The 14,484-nt window shown below is 48.2% G+C and overlaps 1 protein-coding gene across 4 annotated transcripts in view; it reads left to right on the forward strand.

Annotated features, from left to right (window-relative positions):
* NMI (N-myc and STAT interactor) overlaps positions 1–14,484 on the forward strand; it is a 201,199-nt gene that overhangs the window by 171,676 nt on the left and 15,039 nt on the right. For all 4 annotated transcript variants that reach the window (XM_078681751.1, XM_078681754.1, XM_078681752.1 and 1 more), the window contains one exon: positions 2,662–2,768. In XM_078681751.1, the coding sequence (XP_078537877.1) occupies positions 2,662–2,768 (107 nt within the window). The remainder of the gene's footprint in view (positions 1–2,661; positions 2,769–14,484) is intronic.

The raw sequence follows: 14,484 nt of genomic DNA on the forward strand, positions 1-14,484 counted from the left end.
CTTTGTTTTTATTATTATTACTGTCACCCTACACTAAATATTACGGCTGCATTGCACTGATTATGAAGAGTACCCAGGCTCTGCACAAATAAGGAATTCCAATTTTCTCTTATATTTGTGGTTTTTCTGCCCCTAGAATTTCCACTGTGCAACTGACATGCCTAGGCCAGGGTAATTTGGTAAAAATAATCAAGCTGCCCGTTTCCGCCTGGAATCATCTAGCAATCAAAACAGAAAACGAGGCCCACCAGATCTGCGTTGGGGCTGCAGCCAGTGCCCCTTTCAGTATGATGTTGGCGCTGTTCTCTTTATACATTCATGAGGAAAGCCTACATGCATGCACACGCCACCTTTCTCTTGTAACACAGTTTGCTACCGCTCACATTTTGTTTGCTTTTGATACTTGCACAAGTGCCACCAATGCCTATTTAATGTTTTGTACTTGTGCCTGAGTGTCTCCCAGTTATTTCAGCATCATACCTCTAATTGTACTTTGTTTTCTCTTGTAAGCTGCACACATGTCACTTTTTCCTCCTGTAATGCACCGTTTGCAAACCTCATGTATTTTGTTTGTTCAAAATTGTCACTTTTGCCTCATGTAATTTAATGTTTGTTTTTGTGATTTGTTCACTTGTAATTGTCTCCTCATGTATCATTACTCTTCCTAATGTGAAGCACTCTGACACCTTCGGGAAAGTCCGCGCTACATAAAAATGCATAAATGAAAAAATATTGAAATAAATACGAGAATAGGTCACAGTACCTTTCACTGCGAAGTGTCAGTGACTGTAGCTGCAGAATCGGCTCTGTGTGCTGACTCCTCCGCACTGTACGCAGCGCCCGATGCAGCCAGGCAGCCAGGCCTCTCATGATGGTGCCGCGCCATTGAGGATTGTGAGACCGAGTCTCAAGGGCGGGTGAACGCATCAAGGCAATACTACTGCTGACCCTGAGTAAGTCTGTTACAGCGTGAGGCGGCAGCCTATCACCCTTTAAGGGCTATTGGATGGCGGCCGCGGGACGGGTGTAAAAGGAATTGTGTCACTACGTCCTGACGTTGCGCGCGCGAGAAGTGCAGACTAAGGGTGATAGGCTGCCGCCTCACACTATTCCCCTTTAGTCATATTTCTGACGCGCGCAACGCCGGGACACACACACTTATTTTTACTCCCGCGGCCGCAATAGTCAAAAAATACAACAGTAGGGCGGCCATGCCGCCCCCAAAACAGTGCCGCCTGGGCGGACCGCCCCCCTCGCCCCCCCCTAGCTACGCGGGTGGAAGGACCTCTACATCTAAAAGATGGGGCAGGGTCACAACCACAGCAGACGTATCCAATGTAATACATAGTTTGGACTGGATATTACGTAATGTCCATTTGAGGAGGGTGCCCCATTTATTTTTCCTCTTGGCTCTATATATGAATAATAATGTGGTAGATGTGCCCTACTTTTTGTTCTCTGGCAATCTAAATTGTACACTATACATATCCACTTACCCTCTGCTCTCCCCCAACTCGTGTCTGTAGCCCCTGTCACCCTCAAGTCTCATCGCATTCCCCCCTTCTGATCCCTTCATACATGTTTCCGCTTGCGGCTAATTGATGCTTATTACAGATGCTTGCGGTTATTCATGCTTGATGGTGCTGTTTGTGACCAATTGATGTCTGATGCTACATTATGCTGCCTTGAACTACATATATAATATCTTGGTACATTTATTATACGTGCTCAGTGATACATATAATGCTTGCACCCACTAATGCATATACCACTTGGTCAACTAATCCATATACTATCAGAGGCTGTTGATAAGTATGTACTTCGAAATTGTTAATACTCGTGCCACTTCCTGATGATTTATACCTGTTGGAGTGAGATATGTTTTGCACATTTAGGGCCCGATTCTGATGTGGTTTGGAAAGCTTCCAGACTTAATTGGTTTTGAAATGGTTTCCGACCCGCTTGGATCATGAGAGTCCGACCGACTGAGTAGGATGCAGCCGGATGCTTCCAGATACTATTTGGTTGGATACCCCATTGACTTCAATGGGAGCATTTGTTCCTAACTGCATCGTAATTGGGCCATCGGTCGGAAAGACACGTTCCCGATCCGATTTAGAAGGAGCAAATGCCATTAGTACGCCTTCCTAACCGCATCCTAATCGGGCCCTAGGTCGGAATGCTTTCCTAACCGCATCAGAACCAGCCCTTAATGTGAATGCCTCTATGTAGTACCCATCTAGTGAACACAATTATAACAAGGCTATATATTACTTTTTTTCTCTATTCCTTTTCAATTGGGCACAAAAGAGCGTTACTTGAAATATCCCCAGGGCCATGCAAGTGTCATTCATATATTTACTGCATATGTAGAAATGACACGCATGCATACTGAAAACCTGTCTTCTCTTTTTGAAAGGGCACAGTCTTACAAGAAGGGGAAGGGGTTAAAAGAAAGTAGGGATTACACCTCTAATTCATTGTTAAAATGATGGATTCCTAAACTCTTGTGCAATGACAATATAAGGCAGTGAGGGGAGAAATTAAAAGAAAGGACATTTAAATGGGATAAAGTGATTGTAGGGCAGGTACTGTACCTCACTGGGACAAAAATTAATTTGTTTGTTATATTTGTGTCTTATCTCTTGGCCTGTGTTTCAGTGGCTCAACATGTTGTCAAACGTAGAAAACATACCATAAGGAACAACAGAGACACCTATGACGTTGCCGTGTGCCCTTATATTGAGAGTCACTTGGAAAAGTTGCAGGTACATTTTTATTAACAAAAATAATGTTTTCACTTTTGTTTGTTCCACTTATATTCTAATGATTGGCTTTGTAGAGATTTTGATTTTTGTTACAGATTTCCCTTCATTAGGCTACCAGACTTGAGAGTTTGCTGCCCCTGCTGTAGACTGTCCATCTTCTGGACGGTGACCCCCTTCTGAGCTGGCATTTTTCTACTTTTGGATTCATGCTTATTTCAGCACCTGTAGTGCGCCTGGCTACCCTTCCACTTTTTCTGGTCAACATCCCAGTGTTTGGGGATTGTCCTCTAGGTTTGTTGCATAAAACATGCACATTGGTAATATGAGCAATTCTTGTAACTAGTCTAAACCACTGCTAATTGCTTCATGCAGCATCCACACCCCACGTTTAAACCCACTGTGCCCTTCCAGACAGAAGCCGACCATGTGATCTAAGCTATACCTAACTCACTGAGCCTAAAAAAGGCTGAAACTGGTCTGGGGTTGTTTGTGCTCCCTTCTGGAGTGGGCCTCAATTGCAAGTTTGGAATGGACTGTTTCCATGAGGAGCAGGATCAGCACTGATTTGTTAAGGTGGGCCTCTGTCTAGAGTAGCGCAGTGGGTAAAAAAGGCGCAGTATTACTCTCATCAACATTTGTGAGCTCCAGGCGTGTTGGCCAGGGCCCTCTGTGGTCTGTCTGCTTTATCGCGAGCCTGGTGCTCATTCTACATAGGCCCAGGTGCTCACTTTGGTGTTTTCTGTCCTTTTTGTGTTATTGCTGGCCATTTTGTCTGGAGTGCAACATCAGGCACCATGTCTTGTGCAATGTGGGTGTGTGCCTCTGCCTAGTGTGGAATCATGGTTATACTTTTACCCTGGTTTGGGTCTTTTATCATCTCAGTCTGCTGTCTGCTTTATCATTGTGTGTGGCTGCTTTTCCTTCTCTTAGTAGCTTTGGGTCTCTGAAAAATGGCTGTTACACACCCTTACAGAGGCCTTCATTGCCTAGTAGCTCCTTTCTCTGTCTTTAGTTCTACTCCTGCAGCGTTCTGCAAGAGCTTGTTCTTGGTCTACTCAGGGGTTGGGCACTCCTAGTGTATTTTCCTTCTTTTTCATCTCTTTGTGCTTCTCCTGGGTTCTCATGCTTGGAGTTTCAGTACACGGAGGGTACTGGTACCTTGAGACTTGACATGTTTATGTATTGATTTTTAAAATGTCCATAGTACTCCTGTTAAATGCACAACTTATTGCTTTGCCCCCAAGCAATTATGTACCCTGGATTGATTTGATTGTGTGGTTGCATGTCTCCTGTATAGTAGTATCCTTTGTCATGCGTACATGAAGTATATGAACATATTGTCTTGCTTAGTGTAAATGGTCAGTGAGGGCACTACAGTTGTCGCCATTGCGATCTTTAAATACATTTATATTGTCTTAGTTTCAAGTAAAACAAAGTTTATTTGCTCCTGCGTTTATTGCATTTTATGTACAAGCTTTTCTTATCCCTACATAACTAATCTCTTATACGCAGAGCATCATCAAGTTTGCCAATTTTCTTTACAAAGTTTCCATTAAATAAAGAGAATTGTCTTCATCAGCAATCCCAGTGCATTTTTCAGCACCCAGGCTCTTCCTCTGATAGCGATTCAACATTCTGCTGTCCCGCAAAAAATGACGAGTATTGTAATTCAATTGCTTCTACAAATGTTAAAATCTCTGAACGTGTACTATTGTTGTTCAAGTACTTTGTTTAAAGCTAGAAACTGCTAATTATTGATCCTCTTCTTTTGTTTCCGTTAACTTATTTATACACAATCTTATGTATCTGAAAGAAACACGTTAGTGAGAGATTCCTTATCTTAGAATTACCCCCAGGCGTCAGACTTGTTCTGGAAAGTTTTCGTCACCAGTACCTCTGTGCATCGGTAGGCATCGTTGTGTGACCCTGCGTACGTCGTTGGCGTTGTAGTCGCCGAGATGACGTTGTTGTAGCTATTTAGACGCGCCCACACGCGCTGACGTCAGTTCTTTCTTTTTCTGCGCCAGCAAGCGCAGATCCATAGAGAGGGGTACCTCCAGTCACTTTTTGACGGAGTTAATTTTGGGACTTTTGTCTCTGTTTTTTTGAGTCTTCGACTCCTGGTGTATAAGGATTCCTGGTTTTAAGTCTTGCGCACCTTGTCCCCGCACAATGTCAGTGACGGACCCGCACCGTGAGAGTCTCTATTGCCTGGGGCGCGACCATGACTCCGAGTCGTGCCCCGAATGACGGACCATGGCTCCGAAAACTTTGCGGAAGCGGTCCCGAAAGTTACAGGAGGCCTGGGAGTCAGCTACGCGCCGTTCAAGGTCCCGGTCCCGAGGGAGGTTGAGGGACTGGTCGGGGAGCCGCCATCACCATCGTCCGATGAAGTCTTCACCCTCGGAGTCAGGTAAGGTGAAGCACAAGAAGTTGAAGAAGCGTCGTCGCTCTTCACCTTCCCCTAGCCTGTCGCGCGACACGGCTGAGGGTGCGGGTGGTACCACTCCGCGGCTCCGGCACAGCCTAGGCAGTTGCCGATGGCCTACCCGCCCTTTCCGGGTGCATCGGCGACTCCGGCCAAGTTGCAGGGATTCCTGTCAGCCATGGCACAAGTCTTTGGGCAGTCGGGCCCCGTCGGCACACCTTCAGGCCCCGCGGGTCCGACTGGGGGTCCTCACTCTTCTGTGTCGTCGGCTCCAGCCCGACATCTTCGACGACTCCGGTCTCGAAGCCGAGAGACCCCCATGGAGCCCTGCATGGATCCCAGCAGATGTCGGTGGCCTCGTTCCACCGCCATGGACGGCGCTGCCGCCAGCTGGCCGGCTCCCTGGCCGAAGCCGTCCCCGGCTACCACCCCGACTTGCTGAGGGTGCCGGACCGGTGTCGATCGGCGCTGATTCCGACGCCGTTAGGGAATTTTTATCCCTTTCTCCATCCACCTCCCTCTTTTCTGCCTGCCCAGCAGGTTGGGAAGGATGGGGAGAAAGGGGAGGGGTCTGAGGACCCTCTTGCAGCCCAGTGCGAGTTAAACCTGGACTGGGAAGAGGATGTGGAGGATGCATCCAGATGGACGACCCCATTTTCCTCTCCCAACACCCAACCCCTGAGAGCATGGTCGTCCAAGCCTCTGCCTCCCCAAGCGCATTCCCTTCCGCACCTCCGGACAGGGAATCCAAGATACTGGAACAGTTTGGGAAGAACATTTTTACTTTTGCCAGTTCAGGGCTAAGGTCTGTGAACACTGCATGCCTCTTGGGCCATTATTCCCATTCTGTGTGGGACACAGTTGCGCTGGTGCTGCCTCAGTGTCCGGAGGAGGCCCGAACGGTGCTCTCCCAAGCTATTGCTGAGGGTTGAGACGAAGCCAAGTTCACAATTCGTTGTGGTCTTGACACACCTGACTTGCTGGGCAGAGCGATTTCCACAACAGTGGTGCAATGCAGCCATGCCTGGCTGAGGATAACTGGCTTTTCCAGGGATGTCCAGAACACTCTGATGGACATGCACTTTGATGGCACTCACCTTTTTTGACGACAAGGCAGACAGTGCGTTAAAGCGTTTTAAGGACTCACGGGCTACGGCCAAGTCCTTAGGCATTTCGGCCACACGCACTCCTTCCGCTTCTTCTTTTCGCTCCTTTTGTGGCCAAGGAAGGGTTGCCCAAACACGTTAGTTTCAGATCAGGGGTGTCAGTCTTCCCCTATCTCGATGACTTGCTGTTGAAGGCGGGCTCGTCCCAGGCAGCCTTCTCCCACCTCCAGATTATGGCCGACCTCCTGCATTTGCTGGGGTTCTCCATCAATGTGCCAAAGTCACACTTGGTTCCCTCTCAGAAGCTCCTCTTTATCGGAGCGGTTCTGGACACGGTGCAGTTTTGGGTTCATCCTCCCAAACAGCGAGTCCAGGACATTCGGGCTATGATTACGATATTTTGGCCCTTTCGGTTAGGATGACCTTGAGGCTGCTGGGCTTCATGGCCTCCTGCTGACCGATCATGCCAGATGGCTCTGCAGTGGGACCTGAAGTTCCAGTGGGCACAGCATCAAGGGGACCTGTCCGAGCACGGCTCCGCACAGCAGTTGCAGTGGTGGCTCACGAACCAACATTGGGTCAGCGGCAGATCCCTCTCCCTTCCCCAACCGGAGCACAAAGTGGTGACGGATGCATCCCTCCTGGATTAAGGGCTACCTTTCTACGATTTCAGCCTTTCTCAGGCTCCCTGATCAGCCCTCTCTTTTCAAGTCCCCTGTTGAAAATAGATTTCTCAAAGGCATTACACACCTTTTCCCTCCTATTCCATTTGTTATGCCGCAGTGGGACTTGAATCTAGTTCTTACTTATTTAATGTGCGCTCCTTTTGAGCAACTTCACAACTGTTCTCTTCGTGTATTGACTTTGAAGACTGCTTTCCTGGTTGCCATCACCTCCACTAGGCGCGTGAGTGAGCTCCAGGCTCTTTCCTGTAAACCTCCCTTTCTGTCGGTCCATCCGGATAAGGTTGTGCTTCACACTAGTCCATCCTTCATGCCAAAGGTAGTCACTGCCTTCCACATCGGGCAAACTATCACCTTGACCACTTTCTTTCCAGCTCCGCACCCTTCCAGAGAGGCTCCACCTTCTAGACCCAAAATGTGCGCTCTCATTCTACCTGATCGCGCACAACAGTTCGAGTGGATGACCAGTTCTTTGTTGGCTATGTAGGTGCCAAGAAAGGCAGGGCTGTACACAAGAGGACTATCTCCCGCTGGGTCGTCTTGTGTATCAAGCCTGTTATTCTCTGGTTAAAAAGGAACCTCCGGTGGGGTTGCACGCCCCTTCTACCAGGGAAACAGCAGCTACTACTGCATTGGGACGTGGTGTCCCCCGCAAGACATCTGTCAGGCAGCCACATGGGCCTCGCTGCACACTTTTACTAAGCATTATTGCCTTGACAGTCAAGACCGGAGAGACAGCTTCTTTGGCCGATCTGTTCTCCATGGCTTTCTGGTGTGATCTTGGGTCGCAGACCCTCCACCGGGGTTGGTATTGCTGGGGTATCTATTCTAAGGTAAGGAATCTATCACTAATGTGTTTCTTTCAGATGAACAAGTTACTTACCTTCGGTAATGATATATCTGTAAGAAACATTAGTTGGTGATAGATTCCTTACTGCCCCACCCATTCTCCCCGTTCTGCTAACTGATTTCTAGGGTTAAGATCATCCCTTTCAGGGCCCTAGTTTCAATGCACTAGTGGTCAGTATCTTGCACGGCTCTGCGTTCCTGACGTGGAAAGTCATGTACAGAACTGACGTCAGCGCACATGGGCACATCTAAGTAGCTCCAACTATGTCATCTTGGCGACTACGACGCCAACGACGTACGCGGAGCCGCACGACGACGCCTACCGATGCGCGGGGGTACTGCTGATGAAAACTTTGCGCATCCAGTCTGACGGCTGGGGTAAATCTACGGTAAGGAATCTATCACTAACTAATGTTTCTTACAGATATATCGTTACATAAGGTAAGTAACTTGTTTGATTGTTTACCTATCTTGATTGACAAGGCCTTTTCCACCATATTCCACTGGTTGTTCATGCAATGGTATTTCCCTCCTCATTCGTTTGGCTAAGACTTATAACATGGAGTCCTCTCTCAATATTATCAGAGACTTTCCCCATTTGTATTTTGTCCGAGCTGAAGGGTCAGTTGCCGATATTTCACCAACATTTTGTGTTCCGATGTTGCATATATTATTTTTCTGTCCTTTTGTGCTTTATAACTCTGTTTCTTGCTTCACTGTCATCTTTAATGTCACTCATAACCCCTGGTCGAAAATAATCCTGGTTATTTACTGTTTCCATCTTTAATTCTATGTATGGTCTCTGTTGTTTCTTCCATTGACCACTATGCATCCTTTGCAATTGTGTACCTCTTCATCATGCATTCGGGAACAATGCCTTGGCGGTGCTTTGAATTGTTCCTATACCTGGGAGACATGCCCTAGGGCGCGGTGGTAGCAGGCCATGCTAGGACTGGGTGAACAGGGTCGTAGAGCCAGATGTGACACACGTACATACTCCTATTCAGATTGGTGTGGTACTGCTGATAAATGGCCCGCTCATTTATTTTGGGAAACGGCCACTACAACGCGGCCGTTTCCACGGATACCTTAACCACGCATGCAGTACAACGCATGCGTGGTTACCACGATAGCCTTTACCACGCATACCTTTACTACGAGGTATGTAGTAAAGGCATATGTGGTAAAGTTTAAAAGTTAAAAAAGGGGGCTTGGGGGGGTCTCCCCCCCCCCAAAAAAAATTACTCACCAGAAGTCACGTCGGGATATGCAGGCAAACAGCGTTGTTTAAGAGAAAACGGAAAAAAACGTCTGTTTTCTCTTAACGACGTATGACGTCACCACGCAAGAATTCGAGGAAAAGCTAGTGCGTAGAAATACCATTCCGTTGTAACGCATGCGTGGTAAAGGCATGCGTTGCAATGGAATGCGAAGTAAGAACATACAACCATTTATTTTAAGCCTCAGTTCACGTGATTTCTGGCTCTTCCATTATTTGCTGTAAGGTCACCGCTCCAGTAGGAACACCCCTCGGCTTGCAGCTCTACATTTCTCCTCAACTCTGAGCAAAAACAGAAACCATGCAATACAAAACATTAGACCAACCCATAACCCCAACGTTGTCTCTTTGGGAGGTGCATACAGCAAACATTGCGCATACAGCAAACTCCGCCTCTTTGGACAAAAAGTATATTAGCTGTCAAATCGGCAGGAGCTTCGACCTGTCCTCTTGTATCACAAGTCCATCAAATAGTTCTGTAATTTTTGGGACTGAGTGGGGTTCCTGTGTAGATTGTAACGGGGTAGACCTCATCTGTACTCCTCCTGCCTAGGGGTGGGGTCCCCAGTGGCTCCTTCTGCAGGTCCTCCTGCCCTTTCTCCTCCTGTTTCTGCTGTAATGTTCTATGTTCATAGTTCAGGGCCAAAAGTGGGGCATCAGGTGGCCTCCGAGTCCTCGGGATAAAGAAATTAGAGGTTCTTCCTCTTACTCAGGGCTGTTGTGGTTCTGATGACTGTGTTTGTTCACGGGTTTAGGGCTTCTGTCCCCCGGTAGGCTCCCGTGGCTGTATGGAACTTTTTGAAGCAGGAAGCATTTCTGGTGACACTTTTACAACCTCATGTTTCATTTTGCTAATACCATGGTCACTTGGCTTCTCCTGACTTGCCACGGTGGGCATTCAAAAGGTAGTTGGAACTTACTCCCAGGATGCCTATCTTTCACTAGCAACTAACAACCTATATAGACTCTTGGGGTAATGGCTTGTGTGTGTTGCTACATTAGTCATTTCTGGTTATAGCTTCGGGAGCAGACCTGGCTGCTTTGGGCCGGGGTCTTTTCCCACACAGGGTGATATTAGATGGCATCTTCGTCGTCCTGTCTAAATCAGAGAATACTGGATGCTATCTCTGTGGTGATGTGAGGGGTCATGTGACAGTCTCTCAGAAACGCATACATGGCTTTTTTAACACACTGCTGCTCAGCTTGGGCGGTGTTGATTGTCTTGAGGTTGAACCTCTCAGCTGCCCCTTAGGCTTGGGTCCAGAATGGGGTGGTCGTGCGGTGTTTGGTTCTCCATGAAGAGAGTTAGTTAGCGTGATCTCGACAGATCAGGGGTGAGGGGGCATTGCCAGTGTGTATCTTCTTTATCAGGACGTGGGTGACCATGATCTTCAATTTTGGCATAGTCTTCTCTGGGAATGTGAACTTCACAATCTCCACCACGGGTTACTTGGAGAATTCGTCTATAACTAAGCAAGTGCCCGCTCTCTGGGAGGCTGTCCAAGTCTGTACTTGCATGGTGCCACGTACCACTGGGATCAGTTCAGTGATGCTGACTGGCGGGGCGCCGGTGCTTGACTTAGGTTTCTATTCCGAGGAACCGCACTTTGCTGCACAGCCTATTTTTTGTTTCGACGATCCTTGCGTGGAATCCGTAGGCAAGGTCTGCCATCTATTGGGTCAAACTAGTAGGTATGACTAGTCCGGTTCTGTTCAGCAGGCACCCCTTGCTGTGACTGTGAGCTCATCCCTCAAATGGTGCCGGGATAACAGAGTTTGCTTGACTTCCCTTCTCTTTTGGGCTAGCTCGGTGGTTATGATGTTTCACTTCCCTGATTTGATCACTGTGAGAGCCTTCTGGAGGCATTCATCAGCTTTGGTATCCTCTACAATGTTGGCTAAAAATATAGGAAGCAGTTGTGACTGTTCTACGACCATCTTAACATACTCCTCCGTATCAGCTGCTTCCCATTCGTCTTGAGGGTGACTGGTCGGGTCTGTCCAGACAGATAGTCTGCGGGATTGTGGGCTCCCTGTTTTTAGGTTTTGCCTAGCAAATGCGTACGAAGTACGCATGCACTAGGAAAAATATTATGATTTCTGTGTGTGGGGTCGGGTATCCGCCCCACTCTCTCATTGGCTAGCTCCATAAATGGAGGCTAGCCATTGGGAGACGACTCTGTCCGTCAATCCCGGACCAGATTCGGGGGCGTTCCCGAGAATTTTTGGCTTTTGGCGACGTCACGCTACGTCAGCCAAAAGCCTTCGGGAACGCCCCCGAATCTGTTCCGGCATTGACGGCACCCGGAAGAAGTCCAGGTGAGTGCTTGCTTTTATTTTTTGGCCGTTCCCACCCCCTCTCCCGCTCTCCGTGTCTCCGGCCCCGTTCCCGCCCCCCTCCCGCTGCCTCTCACGCTCTCCATGTCTCCGGCCCCGTTCCCGCCCCCCTCCCGCTGCCTCTCACGCTCTCCATGTCTCCGGCCCCGTTCCCGCCCCCCTCCCGCATCTATTAAGCTCAGGCGAATACGCGGCTTTATTTATAGATTATTTATTTATGCAATTTTATGTAGCGCTGACTTTACCCGAAGGCGTCAGAGCGCTTCACAATAGGAACAAAGAATAGGTTGTGCCCGTTTTAAACTTGGGGGAAGCGCGGCCATAGGGGGTCGACTACACGTGCGACCGATCCCCCTCCCACCACTCCGCTACTTCCTCTAACAGAAGTGCTAATGGTAGCGTACACGAATAGGTCAAGTAGTGCGGCATGACATTATTAAGGGGCGGAAGTAATGATGCAAGCCATGATCTAAGTTGAAGGCAAGTCTGAAAAGTTCAGTTTTCATGAAATTCTTGAAGTTCTTGTGGCTCCCTTCAATTCTTAGGTTGGGGCTCTATTCCTCGTGGAAAACAGCACACCTACCAACATTATGGGAGAATACACACACACTTTCTCTGTCCCTCGTGTGCGTGTTTTTCAGTTCCTAGGCGCCCATTTTACGATTATTTTCAAAGCGCTGCGAGCTGGAGTGAAGCTGAAGAGTGGAGACCAGAGTGCGCTATATGAAAGGAAGGAGTGGTCCGGACCACAGTGCACGATAATCTTTCTGGCTCCTTCAACTCAACAGTTGTACCAAATTTAGGCTGAAAAATACAACGAACCTGCTTCAAACTGTGGTGAAGTGAGAATCAAAAGGTTTGAAGTATCAGTCTTGGGTGTGGACGCCAGGCACGACATGGAAAGTGTCTAGCTACTCTGCCGAGCTATGCTGGGTGCAGAAGACTGGCAAAAAGCAACCCACTGCTTTTCATATTTTCACAACGGAGCACAATTATCTTTCAAATACTTTGTGGAGCACTGAAGCCATGTGAACTCTGTAGTCTTTTTTTACTGCTATGCGCTCCACAGGCTGACGATTTGTTCCATTTTTGTCCAAGTTTTATTAAGTTATCTGTTACAGTTCTCAAAGTGCACCGTAGGTAGTGCGTAATTTAGACGGTGATTGCCACTGGAGGCCACCTACACTTATTTTTGGGGACCAGCACTTATTTTCCTGCATCTTACATTTACCGGAAAGATGGAAAAACGGCATAGAGGGAGGCAGCAGGCGTCTGTAAGAGTGAGAGAGGGGCAGGGAGTGTCTGAAAGTGGATTAAAGAGACACAAGGTGGAATCAGGACAGTGCAGCCTTGGTATTCGTGCACCGATATTTTATTGGATGGGCAGCAGGTTTGGGCACCGGCACTCATTCTATTACAAATTAAGCACTGGGTGTAGGTATGGCGTAGCTAAGCACGGTCTCTTTTGTTTGTTGTGTACGTATTGAATACTCAAAAAAATTTTTTTTTTTTTTTTACAGAACAGAGATTGTTTCCTTTTTTGATCACATGGAGTTTAAGCCTGTTATCTAAAATGATCCCAAGGTATGAAAATGGAATTGAATTCATAGGTGGTGAGGAACTATCGCCAAGATTGAAAAAGGCAATTAGATGAGAGGGGGAACACCAAGTCTAGGGTCCGGTGACACGGGGTCATTGTTTAGTCACTGAACTCTGGCGGCACAGGGGGCTCTAAAGGAGGGGGGCTTCAGTTCCGCGCGAATGAGGGGCTTTAGATGCACGTATGTGGGTGCGGGTAGAGGGGTACCAGACTTGTGGAAGACAAGAGAAAGGTAAACACTTGTGTTTGCTCGTGACAACAAGAGCACGCCTTGGATCAGTGCACTGCATTCATCAGGAATGCCTTAAGTGCCTGTCCCGGGGTGCAGCCTCACCCCCACTCCCTCGGGGGGGGGGGGGGGTCTCTGGCTGCTGTGTTCAAGTGGTTTGTCCACCCATTAGCTGCTTCTTTGATTGCACCCGAGGGTTTAATGAGGAAGGGACACGCAGCGGAGAACCTGCCACTGTTTGAAGTGCCGGACACACTTAACACAAGAGCCCACAGTGCCTGCTCTCAGCGCCGTCCGGTCCTGGGGTGCACTAATGAGGCGTCGCCAGAGCAACGAGACGGGCCGCGGAATCCTGAGAGGGGCACACCTGCCTTGCGCCCATATAGGTTTTCACTTCAGTCGTGGGGGGGGGGGGGTGTTTCACATAGGAAGTCTACCCCAGCGGACTGAGTGCAGGGAGGAGCTGGGTGGTTTTGGCAGCTTAATGGGCGCCTCACAGTGTGAAGCAATAATGAACGACAGGTTGGTGTATAAATTAAATGCAACAGGATGGAGTCTCTGTCTCTTCGGTGGGGGGTGCAACAGATGATCCCTGGACACTGGTATCAAATATGACATTTTATTTTATGACGCTCGCTGACATGCTGACAGAACTAATCATTAGCATATAGCTGTCTGTCAAAGAGACACGTACGATGCGTGACACCCACCACGCCAAGCGTGACACCTTCACGTTCTGGCTTTTCAGCCAAGGCGATGATGTATCTAGCCTCCGAGATCCCAGCATGCACAGCGCCGTTGTCTAAAAAAGCCAAGACTGTCTGGAGGTATTCATATGACTTGGGGCCTCCTGGCGCTGTGATTAAACACATGCACATCCTATGTCATGGACCGTCACAGTGAGACATGGACCCTCGGGTGTGTAGTACACCTATTCCCATATTCCATCCAGTTTTTTATTCTCGAAATCATTGTAATCTGTATCGCTAGGCCAGCTGGGAACTGGGACTACAGCTCCCAGAATGCACTGTGGTTAAATGGCTGCCTGGGACTCCTAAATGGTGTCACTTCAGAGGAGTCTTCAGTTAGCCTTAACCGAATATACTCAATACTCGATTCAGAAACGGCGTAAAATGTGCATTCTAATTAATACAAATACAATTTAAAAAAAACTATGCACTCCAAGAAGCCACTGTATGCGTCCC

The sequence above is a fragment of the Lissotriton helveticus genome, chromosome 3_1 (assembly GCF_964261635.1).
Source record: "Lissotriton helveticus chromosome 3_1, aLisHel1.1, whole genome shotgun sequence".
NCBI lineage: Eukaryota > Metazoa > Chordata > Amphibia > Caudata > Salamandridae > Lissotriton > Lissotriton helveticus.